The 18,338-nt window shown below is 38.4% G+C and overlaps 3 protein-coding genes across 4 annotated transcripts; 1 reads left to right on the forward strand and 2 right to left on the reverse strand.

The window, feature by feature from the left end:
* Positions 1 to 769: 769 nt before the first annotated feature.
* Positions 770 to 4,154, reverse strand: LOC114752655 (G-type lectin S-receptor-like serine/threonine-protein kinase SD2-5). Its single transcript, XM_028941395.1, has 2 exons — positions 3,621 to 4,154; positions 770 to 3,489 (listed from the first exon to the last, which is right to left on the reverse strand). The coding sequence occupies exon 2, from the start codon at positions 3,357 to 3,359 to the stop codon at positions 903 to 905; it is 2,457 nt and encodes an 818-aa protein (XP_028797228.1). The 5' UTR covers positions 3,360 to 3,489; positions 3,621 to 4,154; the 3' UTR covers positions 770 to 902.
* Positions 4,155 to 12,682: 8,528 nt separating this feature from the next.
* LOC114752656 (uncharacterized) lies at positions 12,683 to 15,679 on the forward strand. Its single transcript, XM_028941397.1, has 4 exons — positions 12,683 to 13,149; positions 13,248 to 13,430; positions 13,959 to 14,324; positions 14,432 to 15,679. Exons 1-4 carry the CDS (start codon positions 12,814 to 12,816, stop codon positions 15,344 to 15,346), a joined length of 1,800 nt encoding a protein of 599 aa, XP_028797230.1. The 5' UTR covers positions 12,683 to 12,813; the 3' UTR covers positions 15,347 to 15,679.
* A 731-nt stretch (positions 15,680 to 16,410) lies between these two features.
* LOC114752657 (uncharacterized) lies at positions 16,411 to 18,164 on the reverse strand. Of its 2 annotated transcripts, XM_028941399.1 has the most exons (5): positions 17,837 to 18,164; positions 17,638 to 17,752; positions 17,356 to 17,470; positions 16,996 to 17,188; positions 16,555 to 16,774 (listed from the first exon to the last, which is right to left on the reverse strand). In XM_028941399.1, the coding sequence occupies exons 1-5, from the start codon at positions 17,935 to 17,937 to the stop codon at positions 16,693 to 16,695; spliced, it is 606 nt and encodes a 201-aa protein (XP_028797232.1). In that variant the 5' UTR covers positions 17,938 to 18,164; the 3' UTR covers positions 16,555 to 16,692. The 2 variants fall into 2 exon arrangements, with proteins under 2 accessions (XP_028797231.1, XP_028797232.1); XM_028941398.1 differs by having other exon boundaries at positions 16,411 to 17,188.
* Between the last annotated feature and the right edge of the window lie 174 nt (positions 18,165 to 18,338).

Below are 18,338 nucleotides of genomic sequence, written 5' to 3' on the forward strand. Positions count from 1 at the left end.
AATAAATATGATAAACAAAACAGATTGGAGTCTTATATTTAGGATCAAAATAAAAGTAAAACAACATCTTATATTAAAAATTAAAGAGAGTACATATTTTTTGTGGATACATGTCAAAATCGTTGATGCGGTTAATCGGATTCAAAGCTTGTTGGCAGGGGAAAAAAATGGATTCTAAGCTTATTAAATAAAAACTAAAATGCATAGCATCAGATAGTCTGTTAGAAAATGAAGAATTTAACGACAGCAAACAAACGAGCCATTAGGAATGGACTAGCCGCAAGGATTTTAAACATTTGGCGCATAAAGGATCGAAGCTTCTAATCCTTAAACAGCTAATGAGAATATGCAAGCGTCCAAACCCACTGACGCTTCACAGGGCATTTATGTTTATGTTTGATTATATATATATATTTCCTTTCTCGTTTCAGAAGCCTTAGAAGTTTGAGTGGAGAGGATTGATTAGGATTTAATTGAGTATGATCAAAGATAGTGCAGTCTCCACAGTGTCCATAACACAAGGGACAGATTAGAAAAGTCCAAAATGTAATTAGGCATAAGTTCAACAGACAAGCAGGATGATAAATGGTTGTTGAGATTGACTTGTCTTCTGCCTCAATTGAGTCAGCACTAAGCACTTAATTAGCTGTGTTTTTAATAAGGGTCGGCTCTTTTAATTTCTTCTCCATCTTTGGCAATTCTGTGGAACACAAAATTGCCACATTTAACAGCACGTAAATGCTTGTATCTCAAATTTCAACTTTCAACACAGCGCACAAAGCAATAATGTGTTAGATGAGTGGGAATTCACATTACAAAATTCGAGTAACTACCAAAGTATACAAAAATACTGTGGAACCATATACAAGAATGGCTCAACAAAACCAGAAAAAGGTACAATTTTATCTTGGTCCCGAAAGCCTAACTGCTGAAAGATATGCATCACTATTGCAATCTGATGGTCCTGAGGAGGTGCCACCTTCACTCATAGATTTGAAGAAAGACGAGTACAGGCGAGAACCCATTGGAGAAGACGATGGTGGCTTAGGAACAGTACAGAGACCCTCAAGCATCTGAGCCACTTTGGTCATGGAAGGCCTTAGAGACATATCTTCCTGTATGCACCACAATGCAACTTTGATGGCAATATGAAACCTTTCATCATTCTCATCTATTTTCAACTTTGAATCAAGAAGATCTTTTAACTTCCCTTCTTCCATCATCTTGTAAGCAAAGGTTGGGAAGTGGGATTTCTCTGAAGACTCGTTAGGGTCATAATTTTTCCTACCACCAATTATCTCTAGCAACACCATCCCATAGCTATACACATCGCTTTTCTCCGATATGGCATAGTTTGTGATCCATTCTGGTGCAAGATATCCCCTGGTTCCCCTTAGTGTTGTGAAAACATGGCTTTGTTCGCGAGTCATGAGTTTAGCCAACCCAAAGTCTGAAACTTTCGCAAGGAAATGCTCATCAAGAAGAACATTTTCTGGTTTGATGTCACAGTGAACAATCTTTGAATCGCAATCCTCGTGCAGGTACGCAAGCCCTTTTGCTGTGCCCAAAGCTATATTAAACCTCGTATCCCAATCCAACAATAATTCTCCGTTTTTCTTGAATATCCATTTATCCAATGAGCCATTTGCCATAAACTCATAAGCAAGAAGGCGATGAGTTCCTTCAGCACAGAATCCTTTAAGCCGAACTAAATGAAGATGATGAATGCTGCCAATGATGCTAACTTCAGCCCTGAACTCTTTCTTCCCTTGGCCTATGCTTTCCAGCTTCTTCACAGCTAATAGAGTCCCATCTGGTTGAACTCCTTTATAAACTGAGCCAAAACCTCCATGCCCTAGCTTCTCAGAGAAGTTCTTAGTAGCTGTTTGCAGTTCTTTATAGCTGAAACGGACAGGCATACCAGTAAGATTCTCCAAGAAATTGTCCTCTTCTGAACTCCCCCTTGGAGACTCAGGCGATTTTTGCTTTCTTCTGTAGTATCTAAGTCCCACATAGAACAAAACGAAAATGACAAGCAAAGTTGTTATGACAATAACTACAACCACCACAGTGTGCTTCTTGCTGCTTCCACCTCCTGAAGAGCCAGATCCTCCGTTACTCGAGACCTTAATGTAAGAAACAAAACCTGAATCTGTGTCAGAACTCTCAAAGCTTCCTATACTATCCAACATGAAACAGTTCCCTGAATTGTTGTGGAAGAACATAGCAAGGCATGAGCAATTTCCCAGGCAGGAAGATTTGCAGCCATCCAAATCAGTTTTGGAGGATGGTGAAAGGAATCCAAGAGCGAAGTAACCAAGCCCATCATCACCTTCCGCAAGCTCCGCGGATCCATTTGAGCCATCGCAAGGAGAGACAATCCCTGGTTTGCAATTGGCGCGAGATCTCAGAGCCGAAGGGCAACGACACTTGTTATCATCCGTGCATATGGTATAAGGACCACAAGGTTCAGGTGTGCTGCAAGAATCTTTTGGGATTTTTGTTGGCGAGGGATTATTTGAACTTCCACTGTCGAGATTAGAGAAAGTGATGAAACCATTACTTCCCAGAACAGCAGCCCAAGTGGAATTTGTGCCTGATGAATCTTCAGCCAAAATGAACTGCCATAACAAAGATTTATTTTTATCATAGAACCTCCACGAATTTGCGCTAATGGAGGCCGAAGCCACCGCGTTACCATCTTTATCGATGATTCTGCGGTCCTCGTTCTGCATAGACCAATAAGGCTGTGGGTTTTGAAAACCAGCAGAGAGAACAAAATCACCAGATTTGATCTCCAGAACGTGGGTTAAGTTATATTGGTCAGGTTCACTGATAAGTTTCATGCCCTCTTTGAATTCCTGCATTGACAATAAGGTGTCAGTTGGATGGCCGAAACTCTGCCAAATTGTACTATTATCGTCAGCAAGCAACACCAAGTTTCCTGTGTCCTGTAATGCCATTGAAGAAACCCCTTTGCCCTTCGTATCTGTAGACCAAACCACATCGCTTCCTTTCTGTAGAAAGACATTACCGGTTTTGTCGAACACAAAATTATCAGAATTACTAACAGGGAGGCCTCTGTTTGCCGTCCAAACAACTTTGGAGTTGTCACCGTGGGCGATTACTAGAAGATATAATGAGTTGTCGTTCGGGGTAGTGATGAAGCCAAACATAAATTCTCCATTATTTGACACGAGAAACATGCCGTTTTTGTCAATCCAATTCATTTGAGTGCCTTGAAATCCTGGAGTGATAGAGCCGATGCTCTGAATGCCAGCCAGACAGATTTCAGACAAGAGTAGACTAGACAGGCCAAGAACGCCGATGATATGGATGAAAGACCAGGTTTTTTTCATGGCTCCTATTACAAGTCTCCGAAAAGCTGTTACTATTTAGGGAAATTTAAAGTCGCGAACCGGGAACAAAACTGTCGAAATCGTATTCTGAGCAGAGAAAAGAAGATCCGAAGGTTTGAAGAAGAGATACCTGTCCCACAGATGATTCACGAGTCAGATTTTCGGAATTGAACCAATAAGAACTGAAACTAAGGGTGTGAATTCTACGACCAGAGCACTATGGAAGAAAGGGAACAACTTTTGACGGCGAATTTCGCTTACTTTTCAGTGCCTATTGGAACTTGAAGCTTGCCTTGAAGAAAACGAAATCGTGTCCGTCACCGACCGCGAGAGAGACAGCTGACAAGTGCCAGGGGCAAATATGAACACGAGCAAAGATAAATTTACAGACGCAAAAATCTTCACCTCCCGCCGGAATCTTCTTTGTTCAGATTTCAAAGCCAATGAACAGCGTCAAAAACCGTGGACATAAATTCAAGCACAGCCACCCGAAGAATTGACCCAGATAACCAAAGTCGAAGGGTGCTCAACTGGATTGAAACCGAAGAAGGCAAGACCAGATAAGGCAGGTGAGTACTCTTCATTTAGTAATGAAATGAGAGTGAGAGAAGCATAATTAAGGAAACTGAGAATGTTGTCCCAATCGTAGCAGTTAATGAATTGCTGGAGAAGGAAGAATACAGAGCATAAAAAGGGGCAGATAGATAATGGTTGACCACACCCCTATACAAGTTTGACAAAAGGGTGAAGAAAGAAAAGAGACAAGTTGATTTGCGGACACGAGTATGGCCCTGGCTTTTTCTCTGAAGTCTTTTTGGACGATGAGAGATCCGGGGGTTGCCTTTTTCTCGAGGATAGGGGAACTGTAAAACGCGAGACGATTTTTCGGTTTGTGGGTTGACGATGGTTTTGACGGATCCAAGAACTACTTTTTCCTGCACAAAATTAACTTGATCGAAGGTTGTTTTTGCAATATTCTATGCTACTTGGTACGGAGAAAATATGGGAAGGTTTAATACGCTGCAGAAAAGACTGATGAAATGAAACTAATGACAGCAATTGAAAATAAATGCGTGTTGGTTGGGTGAATGAGTGAATTATTATTATTATATATAATGATAAAATAAGAATATAAAAATGGGAAAAAGAAGGACGGTTTTGAATTTTGGATATTGTGGGTTGGAACTGGGAACATTAAATAGCACAGGTGGCGTGGGGGGATGGTGGGAAGGAAGAGAAGGCATTGATTGTTGAAGGCGAGGCCACTTGCGTGCATTAAAATATCACAGGAGAGAGCTGGACGAGACGAATGTGAAGACATCGTCCGTATTTCTGCCACCAAGTTGAAATGCTGGGTGGGTCCACCTCCCTTCTCTCCCTCTCCCTCGCTACTTTTTTTTTTAATATTGATGGTAATTGTTATTATTGATTATTGATATGTTGATTATTATTAGTAGTTTAGTACTGATTGTTAAGAAATAAGTGATCACGTGCTTCCAGAAGAAGAAGTAGATCACCACGACGCCGAAGAGGCCCTTACACAATACGTCCATCCGGAAACTAGGAGGCTCGTCTGGCAAACACGAATTATGTTGGATGGTGGATGATATTACATGTTTTAATATTTTAAATAACATTCTTAGCTAATTATTCCGTCCGTGTTTACTACTATTACCTGATATCAAGCTAATGAACTGCCCGGAAATTTTGAAAAGAAAATAGAGAGAAAAATTAGACATCAGCATGGTGGAATTAGGATATGAACTACAGTGTGCAAGAGAGCAAAAAGTATTCTTACATACTTAGCTAGTTGTGAATTAAATTTGGTATACTCCTCTGGTTCTTAATATAGGACTCAATTTTTGAGTTAGTTTTAATCCTAAATATAAGACTCATTTATCATATTTATCAATTTTCTCTAAATTACCCCTATGGATACACCCTTAATCATAATCAAGTAGAAGAGGGAGAGAGAGTATTAAAAAAGATGATTATGGTATTTTAGGAAAATGTGTCACTTTTCTTATAATTAACTAACTTACCTAACTTCCTTAATCTAATCAAATTAGTTAAATGGGTCTTATATTAAGGACCGGAGGAGTATTTAGATTTCAATTCATTTTATCTCTCAGATTTATGATTCATGCTCTAAAATGTCCCTATTGATTATTAATTATGCATATTAAAGAAAGTTCTTGTCATGAAGAAAAGGATGTTTTAGAAAAATCAGCTCATATTTCTTACAAATAATTAATTTAATTAATATCATTAATCTACACCAATTAGTTAAGCATCTCTTATACTAGGAACCAGAACTAGTATTTCACCAGTTTGAACAGATTAAAAAAACTAAGTAAATCAAGTAATTGTAACAAAAGTAATGTGATGTTTTTAAAGTGTCCCATACAATCGTAGATTATATACCAGTTTGTAAGTAAAATAAATTAATTTTAAAAAATAAATTGGTGTTATATTTAGAACTAAATCTAATTTCTTCTCTGTTAATACGAGAGATGTTAGAATAAGAGATAGTATATGGACTTGGGGGTGGGCGTTTAGGCAGCACTAGCCAAGAGGCAGTGCATGTTTTGGGTCCCCACCAAATTTATTCTGGTCAACTTTGAATAATAGACTGGGATGGGGGTGGACGATGTTGAAAATGGAGGTCGCTATAATCCAAATGGAGAGCCAAAGGGTCATTAAAGTCAACACACAGAAGCAGTGAGACTCCCTGATTTGTTTTTTTTAACATCACAGCGCTAATTAAATCTTAGGATTCGAGTCACAATCCATCGGAAGAAATAGTACCTCTTTTTTTCCAAAGGCTAGGTAAGGCCATTGCTTTAATTTCCAAACCAAATCCTTTTAATTATAATGCATATGGAGCTTAATCTTTGAATACATTATGTGACCCGCGTGAGGGCTAACCCACAAGCATTTAATTAAGGTCGTTTTGAGCGTGTCTGAGTTCACATCAGAAGTAGCCAAACTTTTTTTTTTTCCATGCTTCAAAAATTGTTTCAGGCTGTTCAATTATGTTTGTTATAATGTTGATATTAACTACTCACTTTTAGGGTCTGTTTGGCTCAATGAGAGAATAGAGAATGAGGGATTTTAATGGAGGGGAGAGGATGAGAAGAGAGTAGAAGGATTTTAATATTACCTTGTTTGGATTTATAAAAAAAGGAGGGAGGGGAGGAGTTTTAATATTACCTTGTTTGGTTCATCAGGGGAGGAGAGGAAAAAATATTTTAACATGGACAATTTTGTCCTTATTTTATTCAAGATATGGGTATAATGGTCACAACATGACAAAATATTATATTTTTCCTTTCCTCCTAAAATTTGTGTATTGCCAAATAAGAGGAAATGATTAAAATCCTTTCTTCTCCCTCCCATTCCTTCCAAATCCCTCATACCAAACACATTTTTAGTCTCGGTGTACAAGTAAAAGTGAAGCAACGCTTAACACCCATATACTATGCATTAGTGGTAATATTTGTGATAAATGGACATTAAGATATATAATTGGAAAATATTTAAAAGAATGGCTGAAATGTATATATATCTATCTATATATAGACACAGATTATGGATTGGAGGGTTATGATGAGGTATGAAGCCTGGGAAAATGAGGATACCAAAACCAAAGGCGTGCATGGAAGCAGGACACCTCGGTCCTCGGCCTCGCCAAGTGAGGCAACGAGACAAGATCCCGTTTTCTTGTTTAATTATTTTACTTACGCACACCCACGTCCCATATAATACCCCCCACTGATCGTCACTCTTTCAGGGATGATATCTTCATTGACCCCTTTTTCTAACCAATTCAGTGACGTGTGTTATTCTGATATATTAATTACTCCTATAATTTTATTTATAAGACAGAGAAAAAAGATTTCTTGATTTTACTTATAAGTTATTTTTATTGAATTTTTAGGATGAATATATTATTTTATTATTTATTTATTATAGTGTAAATAGTTTTTTTAAAATGTGTATATATTAAATAGGAATAAAATTAAAAAGTTATTATATTTTAACAAAAAGCCAACATAGTTTAGATTTTTTTATTTATATAAAATATATTTAAACTGTATTATATATAGAACCAACAAGTCATGGGGTTTAAAAAAGTTAGTTTTTTTTTCTTTTTTTCATAAAAAGGATCCATGTTGAACATTTGCTCATGTTTAAAAAAAAAAAAAACATAAAAAGCAGGAGTACCATATCATGATACATAACGCAACACGAATAGGGCTGTTCACGGGACGGATCGGGACCGGGACAGGCCCGTCTCGGTTCCGTTCCGGTGAACAGTAACGGGACAAATTTTCTATCCCGTGTCCCGGCCCGTCCCGGGGTTGTCCCGGTCCCGGTCGGGACGGGACGGATCCGGGACATCCCGAACCCTTTTTTTTTTTTAATTTTTTAATTTCTTTTAAATTTTAAAATTTTTTTAAATAAAATATGATTTTTTTAATTATGTTTTTTTGGGCTTAAACCTTATAAAAACATCTTTTTATTTTTTATTTATTTGTTTGGACACTCTTAAATAAAAACTTAAAATATTACATATAATAATCATTAAAAACTCTAAACAAAAGCTTTTAACACAATAAAAACTTGCTAAAAATTCTAATCATCAATAATCTCAAATCATTAACAAATATAAAAACTCTAAATAAATATATCTATAGTTCCATACAATAGTCTCAAATCTTAAAAAATATGAAAAAAATAATATTATATAAATGGGATAAAAAATTAAAAAAAAAAGACCGGGACGGGACGACCCCGTCCCGTGTCCCGTCCCGTCCCGGTCCATCTTTTGTCCCGTGCCGAAAAATTTCGAAACGGATCCATTCCGTTCCAATAAGACCTGGACCCGAACGGGCCGACCGGGACAGGTCATTCTTGAACACCCCTACACGAATCCTAGTGAAGTGTGCTGCTGAGTGTGCGCTTGCAGTTGAAGCGATCATTGGCTGCTTTTTATTTTTAAAAGTTGTGGAGGGGCCATGACGTGCCTCCTGCACCTGGGTAATTGGTCTGTAAGGCCGGTGAGTGACAAATTAGAGAAGACATTGTCAATATTATATATATATATATATATATATTTACACACACATAGGAGCCCGTCGTGGATTAATGACCAGCTATGAAATCAATATTAATAATTAAATTAATAGTGCTGAGAATGATATTAAAGTGATTCCCTGTGACCCCACGAGACTTGCTCCGGATATGACCATGTGAGAATGCGTAATATATGGTGGGGGCGTAATATTCTCCCCCATAGTCATAGCTAGTGAGGTCATGATGACGTTGTTATAGACGTGCAAGGTTTTTTTTTTTTTTTTGAGGGAAAAGGAATATTCCCTCATCCAACAGAATACAAAGCATAGCATTAGCAGTAAGAACTAAGAAGACATTTTCGAAATAAAAACACATGACAGCCAGGAAATTGATTTGAAAAACAAATGTTTGGTTCTTTTTTTTTTTTTTTGGGGGGGGGGGAGATTTGAGGTTACGTGGGCGTTGAAACTCGGGAATGGTTGGCCCAATGAGTCGCTTTTAAGGTTGCACGGGAGGCGCCTGTACCTTAATCATTACGGTAGTATCATTGTATCATCAAACACATAGGATTGGCCGAGAATGTGAATGGGAGGAACGGAAATGGGGTTAGGTTTGGAAATATATTGACCGAATCTCCACTTATGCTGTTTGGCGGTTCAAACACACTATGGTGGGAGTGTTTGAAAATATCCACATTTGGCACCTTCAAGGTCATAACGATCTTCTCACTTCTGACCACAAAGCAAAACAAAACCGTAAGAAGGAAAAAGATGAAGATGGAATGATCTTAAAGTGCGTATTGGGTAATATATAAGCTTCCTACGTGCTTTTCCCTTTAAGCCGCATTGGGTTTTTCTTCTCACGCTAAATGATCATATTAATCGATAACAATATTTAAAAAATAATTTTTAATAAAAGTCAATTTATTTAGCAAAAAACACAAAAACAAAAATCATCAATTAATCTTGAGTCAATACTAAATTGGGGGCACAATGTAGAAATGCATTACAATAAATTACTCTATCTGATTTTAAATATAAGACATATTTTGTAGTATAATTATATTTAAAACCGGAGGAGTAACATAAATACTAACCCAACAACATCTGCAACAACTAAAACACGGATTTCCAATCAGCAGGTTCAAAAGACGGCCAACAGTTTTTACAAATTTTATTCATTTTGACCTTTTTGGTCTTTCCTGAGGCAGGAAAGAGGAAAAAATTTCACAGTATTGTAATTTTGTAATAACCAAATAGTAATAAGTCGTTTGAGGGAAGTTTTTCTTTATGGTCTGTAGTGTTGAGTTTGCTTTATAGACCCGTTTGAGGAAGTTTTCTTTATTTTATTTATTTTTGGCATAACTCAGTGTGTCTTTTAAGTTATTTTAGATTTGAGATTAATCTCTTTTAAGTCAGAAGCGTTAACGTTAAAATCCTCTCAATAAAGATACAGGATCTGAGCTTGTATCTTTATCATTATGAAGATAAGACCGCTTATCATAATCGAAAGTTTGTTGATTGTTTCTATTTGTTCTCCAAAATTGTCCACTTGAAAATAGTTATCCAATAAAAGATTAACAAAGAGGCTAATGGTCTAATTAATATATTTACCGAAAATGTTATCCATCTTCCATAGTCTAACTTTCCAAATCGATCAAATTACAAAACGGAACCCAAACAAAGCCCAAGTAAATAAGTTGTTCAACTGAGCCCAAAGTGTAAAACTCTTCAATTGTTTTGTTTGACCCAAAATAGCTAAAACGACGTTGTGCTAAGCGCGAAGTAGAAACAGACACGAGACAGCAGGAGCATGTGCTTTCATGGAAAAACAAACATGGCAGCTCCACTGCCGAATGTTAATATAGGATCTTCATATAAAACCTAATTTTAAATTGATTGTAGTTTTAAATATAAGATCTATTTTTTATATTTATTAATTTTTTTTAAATTATTCCTATGGATACTCTTCTGACCATAATCAAGTAGAAGAACGAGAAAATGTATTAATAAAGATGATTATGGTGTTTTAGAAAAAAAAATCACATTTATTATAATTAGCTAAGTTACCTAACTTTTTTAATCTAATGAAATTAGTTAAATAGATATTATATTAAATACTGGAGGAATATTATATTTTAGTTTGTTAACATTACTTTTCTTTAAAATAATAAAAAAGACATTGGGAAAAAATAGACTAGGAAAAAGCAAAAGGCATCGTAAAATAACAAACTAGTCACGCTTAATACTGGCAAAATCAAGCTAAGCAAATAAAGCTTACATTAAAGTACCAACAAACTAACATGCAGAGGTATCTAACATAATCAAAGAATAAATACTACTTTCGGTCTTTAGACCTCGTTTAATTTTTATTTTGATTCTAAATATAAGATCCTAATTCACTTTGTCTCTCATATTTATGCTTTTTTTTCTTCAAGATAATCCTTTTAATAATGATAGTCTTAACCAATACACTTGATTAGTAAGGATATTTTATAAAAGACAATAACTATTTATTACAAGTAACTAACTTAATTTATTTTGTTAATTTACTCAAATTAGTTAATTAACTCTTATATTTAGGAGGCGATGATTAACCAGACGTACTAACAAACAGTATATAGTGACAAAATAACTAGACGTGGACAACTAACCACAGGATGCCGTATCAAGGTGGGTGTGAAGGAGATTGAGTACCACACCCTTTGGCTTCTGGATAGCACTGTCGAAGCATCTAATGAGCCACTCCCATCGTGTCCTGGCGCTATTGGCATCCCTCACAAGCCCCCATTGACTTCATCTGATTAGCAATGAAAATTCATTCATCCTCCTCAGTTTCAGACGGGAATATATTTTTGGCTGCCATCTGGAGGCTTACCAAGAATATTTCTTTTTGGTTTGTCTATTTTGCTCGCGCTGTTATGTTTACATGGGAGCCGCCAATACCTTAACTATTAGTATTACCGTACCATCAAGCACAGGATTGGACGAGAATGTGAATAGGAGGGACAGCGAGGAAAGATGAATGGAAATGGGGTTAGGTTTGGAAATACATTGACCGAATCTCCACTATTGCCATGGTGGGAGTGTTTGAAAATCCATATTTGGCACCTTTAAGATGACAACAATCTTCTCACTTCCGACCACAAAACAAAACAAAACCATGAGAAGGAAAAAGGTGAAGATGGAATGATCTTAAAGTGCATTAGGTAATATGTTTGTTACGCGCCTTTCCTTTTCGGCCATTGTGGGCTTTTCTTCTCACGCCAAACGATCATATTAATTATTAATAATATTAAAAAATATTCTTTTTTTTACAGAAGTCAATTTATTTAGCAGAAGCCATAAAACAATACATATAAAATCATCAATTAATCCTGATTCAAGATTAAATCGGAGGCAAAATATCTGAAAGGAGAAACACATCACAGTAAATTAACATAAATACTAACCCAACAACATTTGCAACAATTAAAACATGAAGTTTCAGCAGGTTTAAATAGTTCTTTCCAAATTTTGTTTATTTTCACCTTTTGCTCTGTGCTGAGGAAACCGAGGAGAGAGGAAAAATTTCACAGTATCGATTTTGTAATAACCACTCAAATGGTAATAAGTCGTTTGAGGGGAGTTTTTGATGTTTTGTTGAGTTGGTTTATTCGACCCGATTAAGGGAAGTTTCTTCTTCTTCTATGTATCTCCAAATTTGTCCAGCTGTATTTATCGAAAATATTTATCCAATATTATGCATTCCATTGTGTAATTTTTCAAATCGATCCAATCACACAAATCGTCGCCCAAACTAAGCCCAACTATACAAAAGTGTTCAGCTGAGTCCAAAAATGTAAAGCTCTTCACTTTTTTTGTTTGACCCAAAATAGCTAAAACGGCGTTGCGAAAAGAGCGAAGCAGAAACGGACACAGGACAGACAACAGTAGCACATGCTTCCGTGTACGCGTCGTGTCGTTTTTGGGGTCATCACTTACGTGGCAACTCCTCTGTCGAATCATCAGAAACCAACGATAGGTCCCCACATCATCACCTAATCTGCAAACGAAGCACGTTGAGCTCACGTGATTCAAATAATAAGAGCAAGCGTGTGGGCTGATAAACGTGTGGAGACCAAGGCCACTTCTCACTCGGAAACAAAGAAAAGATAAAATCGTGTTATGTATTGACTCGTTCCTTCCCGAGTCCTTAGACCATATATATGAGAATTGAAAATGCCTTAGCATTTATCCGTCACATTCCCTTCGCTTCGTATTTCTGTACCCTCATGGCTTCATTATTTCATTTCTCCAACAGACAAACTACCTATTTGTTTTGATTCAGCCCACGACGGACGGAGAGATCAACCACCGACGGCGACACCATCGAGATGAAGTACTGGAAGCCGAGGTTGTCGAAGCAGAGCGACAAGTACGAGGTGAGGCTTAACCGCCTGAGGCTTGAATTGGGGTTGTTCGGCGCCAGGGTGCGTGGCAATGAGGCCATGGCCATTGAAATTGCTGCCAAACCTGATTCTTCTGGCTCAACCTCACGTTTTGCTCTTCCCTTTTTTCCCAAGTCTAAACGACGGTGCGTTTTCACCACCCGCCGCAGACCCATCAGAAAATCACCGGCGCTCTCGTGGGAGGGTCGCGACCTCCAAGATTTTCATGTCGTCCTCCAAGGTGACTCCGCTGTCTGCGACATGGCGTTTCATGTCTTATATGTAAGCTTTCGTGTCTTGTTTTTAATTATTTATTGATCAACTGTTATTGTTCTGTTTCTTTTTAACTTTTCGCTCACTGTAATTTGATTAAAATGCAGGAAGAGGGCAATGAAGGAAAAGCCGGAGCTAAAATGGCGGTGGTCGGAAAAGTTTCGATGGACTTGACGATGGCGGAATTGCTCGATGAGGAACAGAGGAAGACGAAGTCCAATTGTCAGCTTAGAAGAAAGCTTCCGATCGAATTGAGAATCAATGGTTTGGCCATAGAAGCCACCCTTTCGGTATGTTCCAAGTTCATTTCCCCCTTTTCCCCCCTTAATTTATTACGATTATGACCTCTCTCTCTCTTTTTTGGGTCAAATAAGTTTTGGTTATATGCAATTCGCCATTGATTATAACGTCAATCACTCTTTTCGTCTCCGCGGATGAGTCTCGAATGGGTGGTCGGTTTACCACTTTTTTCCCGGTGGTTCAAAGTTCACACTTATAATTTTAATGGTTAACATTTTTCTAAAAAATTTTGTAATTTTAATTATTGATTTTCAAATTCATAATTATACGATTGACTTTGTGAATTAACGTTGTGGACTACAGTTCGCGGTCATACGTTAATCACGTTACGATCGTACAGTTGACTGAGTTTATGGAAGAATTTCTTTATGGGGTTTCCTTTTCTTCTTGTTTGAATTGTTTGCCTTTGTCCTTATTTTATTACGTGAATAGGACTTCAATTTGAAAGCTGCAAAATTTCCGCACAAATTTGACCGTACATTTACATCTACTAACTTTCTTGATGAAACTTTGAACAGGTTTCTGGGAGATTTCTGAAGCTCAATAGTTCTCACGGCTTGCGTAAAACCCCCGAAAATTCGGTCTCCTTCAAGGATAAACAAAACGAGAGGAAGATTGATGAACTGAGTCCATATGATTCAGAAGACTATCGGTGGTTCGACTCAGATGACTCGTCCAAATCATCCACCAGTACAAGTACCACAAGCAGTGGGAGTAGCCTTGGCTTTTACGCCCCAGCAAGGTCAAACCCAAAGAACAAGTTAGAAACAGATTATTGTTTGGACAGAGTCCAAAGGAATTTGTCAAACTTGTCCTGGAATAATAACCTCAAGGGATTCAATTCTGGAGCCACGACCACAAGGCACCGAGAGACTTTGACTACGGTATGGACATAAGCATATAAGTGTAATGACATCACCTTCTTTACTTTGAACTTTACTAGTATTTTTTTCCAGAGGCTTACGGTCGTTTTCGTTTCGTCTTGTTGCAGAAACCAGGCGAAGAATGGCAAAAGAAAGAACTGATGAGCAGAGATGGGAAAGCAAAGCTCAACACTAGCGTGTTCTTTGCTTCGTTTGATCAACGAAGCGAACAAGCCTCCGGCGAGAGTGCTTGTGCAGCACTTGTAACTCTGGTAGCCCACTGGCTTCATTCGAACAAAGACATGCCAACAAGACCTGAATTTGATAGGCTCATCACGGAAGGTTCCTCTGAATGGAGAAGGCTTTGTGAAAAGGATAATGCCTGCTCGAAGCTCTTCCCAGACAACCACTTTGATCTTGAGACTGTCATAGAAGCCAAGCTGAGGCCTCTGTCTGTTGTTCCTGGGAAATCATATACAGGATTTTTCTCCCCTAACAAGTTTCGATCCTTGAGGGGAGCTATGTCATTTGATGAAATTTGGTATGAGATAAGCAGAGATGTGGTTGATTACGAGCCAAGGATCTATATTGTAAGTTGGAACGATCATTTCTTCGTGTTGAAGCTAGAAGCAGATGCTTATTACCTTATAGACTCCTTGGGAGAAAGGCTTTTTGAAGGGTGCAAAGAGGCATTCATATTGAAGTTCGATGATTCAAGCTTGATGTATGAAGAAGTAGATAAAGCAGTGAGGAGTAATAACAGCAGTTGCAGCAGCAGCAGCAGAAGCAGTCTCGTGAGTGAGAAGGAAAAGCTCAAGTTAGTTTGCAGTGGAAAAGATTGCTGCAAGGAGTTCATCAAACGCTTTCTTGCAGCCTTACCACTGAAGTATTTAGAGGAAGAGGAAAAGAAAGGGTCGATTTCTAGCCCCTATCTTCACCGGCTCCTGCAGATTGAGTTCCATTATAGTTCTGCATTGTCCACGTCTTCTACAATGACCTCTCTCTTTTCAAGTGGGGCTTTAGAAGCTGAACTGTGCCGGTAGGCCTTGGTTTTTTCAGTCCTACCAAATGCAAAACGTCAAGCCTTTTGCCCTGGTGGCTAACTGCTCGTGTCCTATGCCTCTTGAAGCATGGAAATGAATGGAGCTACAAGGTTGTCGTGTTGGAATATTTGTCTCCTAATTCCTAAAGCATAAGATTCCCCACTTTGTGTAGTAAGATTGCCCATTTGAAAACACATATCAGGAGACTCAGGCATGTCTCCATCTTTTTCTTGTAACATGTGCGCCTTTGGAGCCATTTGATTTTGCCAATTTGAAGAAGCAATTTATGCCCGAAAATATTTTGTATATATTTGAATTTTCCACCTCATCTAATTCATTTGTAAAGCATATATATTAGGGAGGGCAAGGCCAACTAGCACACTTGTCAAGCTTTAAGCAAAGTAGCAGACATAAGTACTCTATCAAGTCATTCACTAATCATTTCATTTTCCATCCGAATGGAATAACGCCTCATACAGCAACAGGTGGTCCATTCCTTCCTCGTGCCCATACGGCATATTTACTTTTAGAGTAGAGATGATGCTTAGATATGGCAAAGTGAGATGCCCTTGTCCGCCATTTTCATAACCAAAGGCCAAATTAAGTTCTCTTCAATCACTTTACTAACCACGAACCCCATTGGGCCCGCACATACCACTCCTAATTGCTTCCGGATTATTTCCTTAAACAGCATAATTTAAGGTAGGGCAGCTCCAGTATTGAGATTCTTTCCCCGATTTCCCACTTGGATACCATAACTTCTGTCTGCCTGATGCATAAAGCTGATTAACCCAGCACCCAAACATCCAAATATACATATCACCTTATTGTATTGATGTTAAAACTGTTGTATGAATTATAGTATTCTCCAAAAGTCGAAAATTTTACACAGCAAATTTGCAAGAGGCATCCTATATGTACGTCAAGAAGATAGAACAGGACATTATAGTAAGCAAGCTACGTAAGTTGCGACATAACAAATTTAACTTCATTGCAGAAACACCCCGAAATCCCCCCAAAACTTTACATTAACTTAGGAGTGTTCTGAAACATAGCCGTGACAATCCTCAAAGTTACATAATTGGACTGCCATTTGAAGAGGCATAGTAACGCAAACGCTAATCTAGAGAGAAACCTCAACTTTTCTCACACCTGATTTCTAAGGCTTCAAACAAATGAAATTTGCCTTACGTTTCTGAACTGTTGGTCTGTCCCACACAAAGGAAGAGAATTTCTTATCGTTTGGGCAAGTTTCACCGCTGAGCTTATTCCTTTCTTCAACACTCGAGAGAGGACCTAACCGGAGAGACAGATCACATCCCATTGTGGGTTGGTTCTGATCAGGATCACCCCTTTTGAGCGACTGAGGTTTCTGATTCGAAGCTGTGACGTTGGAGGCCAAGTGATTTCCCACACCACCTACAATAGCTGGTCCGGAAGTGTTAGAAACGGATTTATGCAAGATTGTAGAACCATGATGGGATTCATCAACTGGGAGATGATTCCCATAATACAAGGGGTAAACTGAAAACAAGTTTGACAATGGTTGATATTCCAAGCACTGCTTTTTACTAGTTGAAGGGAAATGGTCAGATACAAAGGCCGATGTGTTAGAGGAAGGAATGGGACCATTATTCCGGAAAGCCAACCTTGGATATTCAGAACCCAGACGCGTAGATTTCACAAAATTTGAGCAAGGAGATACAAAATGTGGTTTTGCTATATGAACTCCTCTTGCAGGCTTCTGTACTGGCTCTTGAACCGTGGGACTTAGATAACACCTTGGGCTATTGCGTTGACTCCTTGAAGCTTTTACAGGAGTGCACCCCAGACACAGAGCAGCTGAATCATACCAAACGTTGAAGGAACATTACCCAACGAAAAATAAACCATTTTCATCTCTCTTCTTTACAGAGGAAGAGGCTAAACTGGCACAGAACTAAACACTTGAAGAAAAATACAAATACAGTTCTCATTTGAGTAATTTGAAGCCAGAAGCGACACTTTACCTTCAATGCAAGGCAGGAGATGCTCTCCAGTTTCGGTGCTTTCATCGCGTCGAATTACTGTATCAATGGCGTCATTTGCTCTCACCAAGAGTGTTGTAAGGTCCATATATTCCGCCTACGCAAGGATAGTTATGCAGGAGGTTAAGGAGAAGACTTCTGTACGAAGAATTTACAACGAGTTTGCTTGCTTTTTCAGTATCATACAATACTGCCTTTCCCGTCTGTCGAAAATGAAAATTTTACAGTGAAATTTCTCCTATTTTTCCTCCCCACAGAAATTACCTCAGAATTGGCTTTGGAGTACATAATTTCTTCCGCCCTGAGCACCACAATAGGGAGCTTCTCTTGGTACTCTTTATTCTTCTTCGTAGCAGGGCCATGTATATCATTGACAACCCTAAAGCGTTTAGAAAACCAAAGATTAGAATGTATTGGAAGAGACATATACACATAGAACACAAGGGGAGAAGGGGGGAAGAACCTGAAAAATTCTTGAATGAGGGTTCCTCTGATGGGTTGGTGCGTGTCACTATGCCAAGCTCTTCTAACACAGTCATATGGCCTGGGGCCTGGGCGTGGCATCTTCAGAAGCAGAGTGCTCTGTTTCTTCAAGAGAAACAAGACCCCAAGCTGCGTGTGGGCTTGAAGGCAAGTCTTGCCCTTTTTATTTTCAACTTTTACCCTTTTCCTCAGCGGTGAGACTCCCAAAGACTCAACAGGACACGCTCTGAGCAAAATGCAGTACCACCACCACAAGGCAGTGAGCAGTAGTGAGGAGAAAGGAAAGGAAAGGAAAGCGGGGGGGGAGAGAGAGAGAGAGAGAAGAAGAGGAGGCTGTTGCTGTGTTTGTGTCTGCTTTATTCATTTATTATATGGTTTTGCTTTATATCATGTCAAAGTCCTCAATTATTATTATTTGTGCAAGGGAAGCGTAGAAGGGGTTTGATTGAATTGAAGTGTTTAGTTTTGGTGTGTCCCCCACT

Source organism: Neltuma alba, unplaced genomic scaffold (genome assembly GCF_004799145.2).
Source record: "Neltuma alba isolate B1F8T4 unplaced genomic scaffold, ASM479914v2 tig00007465_pilon, whole genome shotgun sequence".
In the NCBI taxonomy this organism is placed as follows: domain Eukaryota; kingdom Viridiplantae; phylum Streptophyta; class Magnoliopsida; order Fabales; family Fabaceae; genus Neltuma; species Neltuma alba.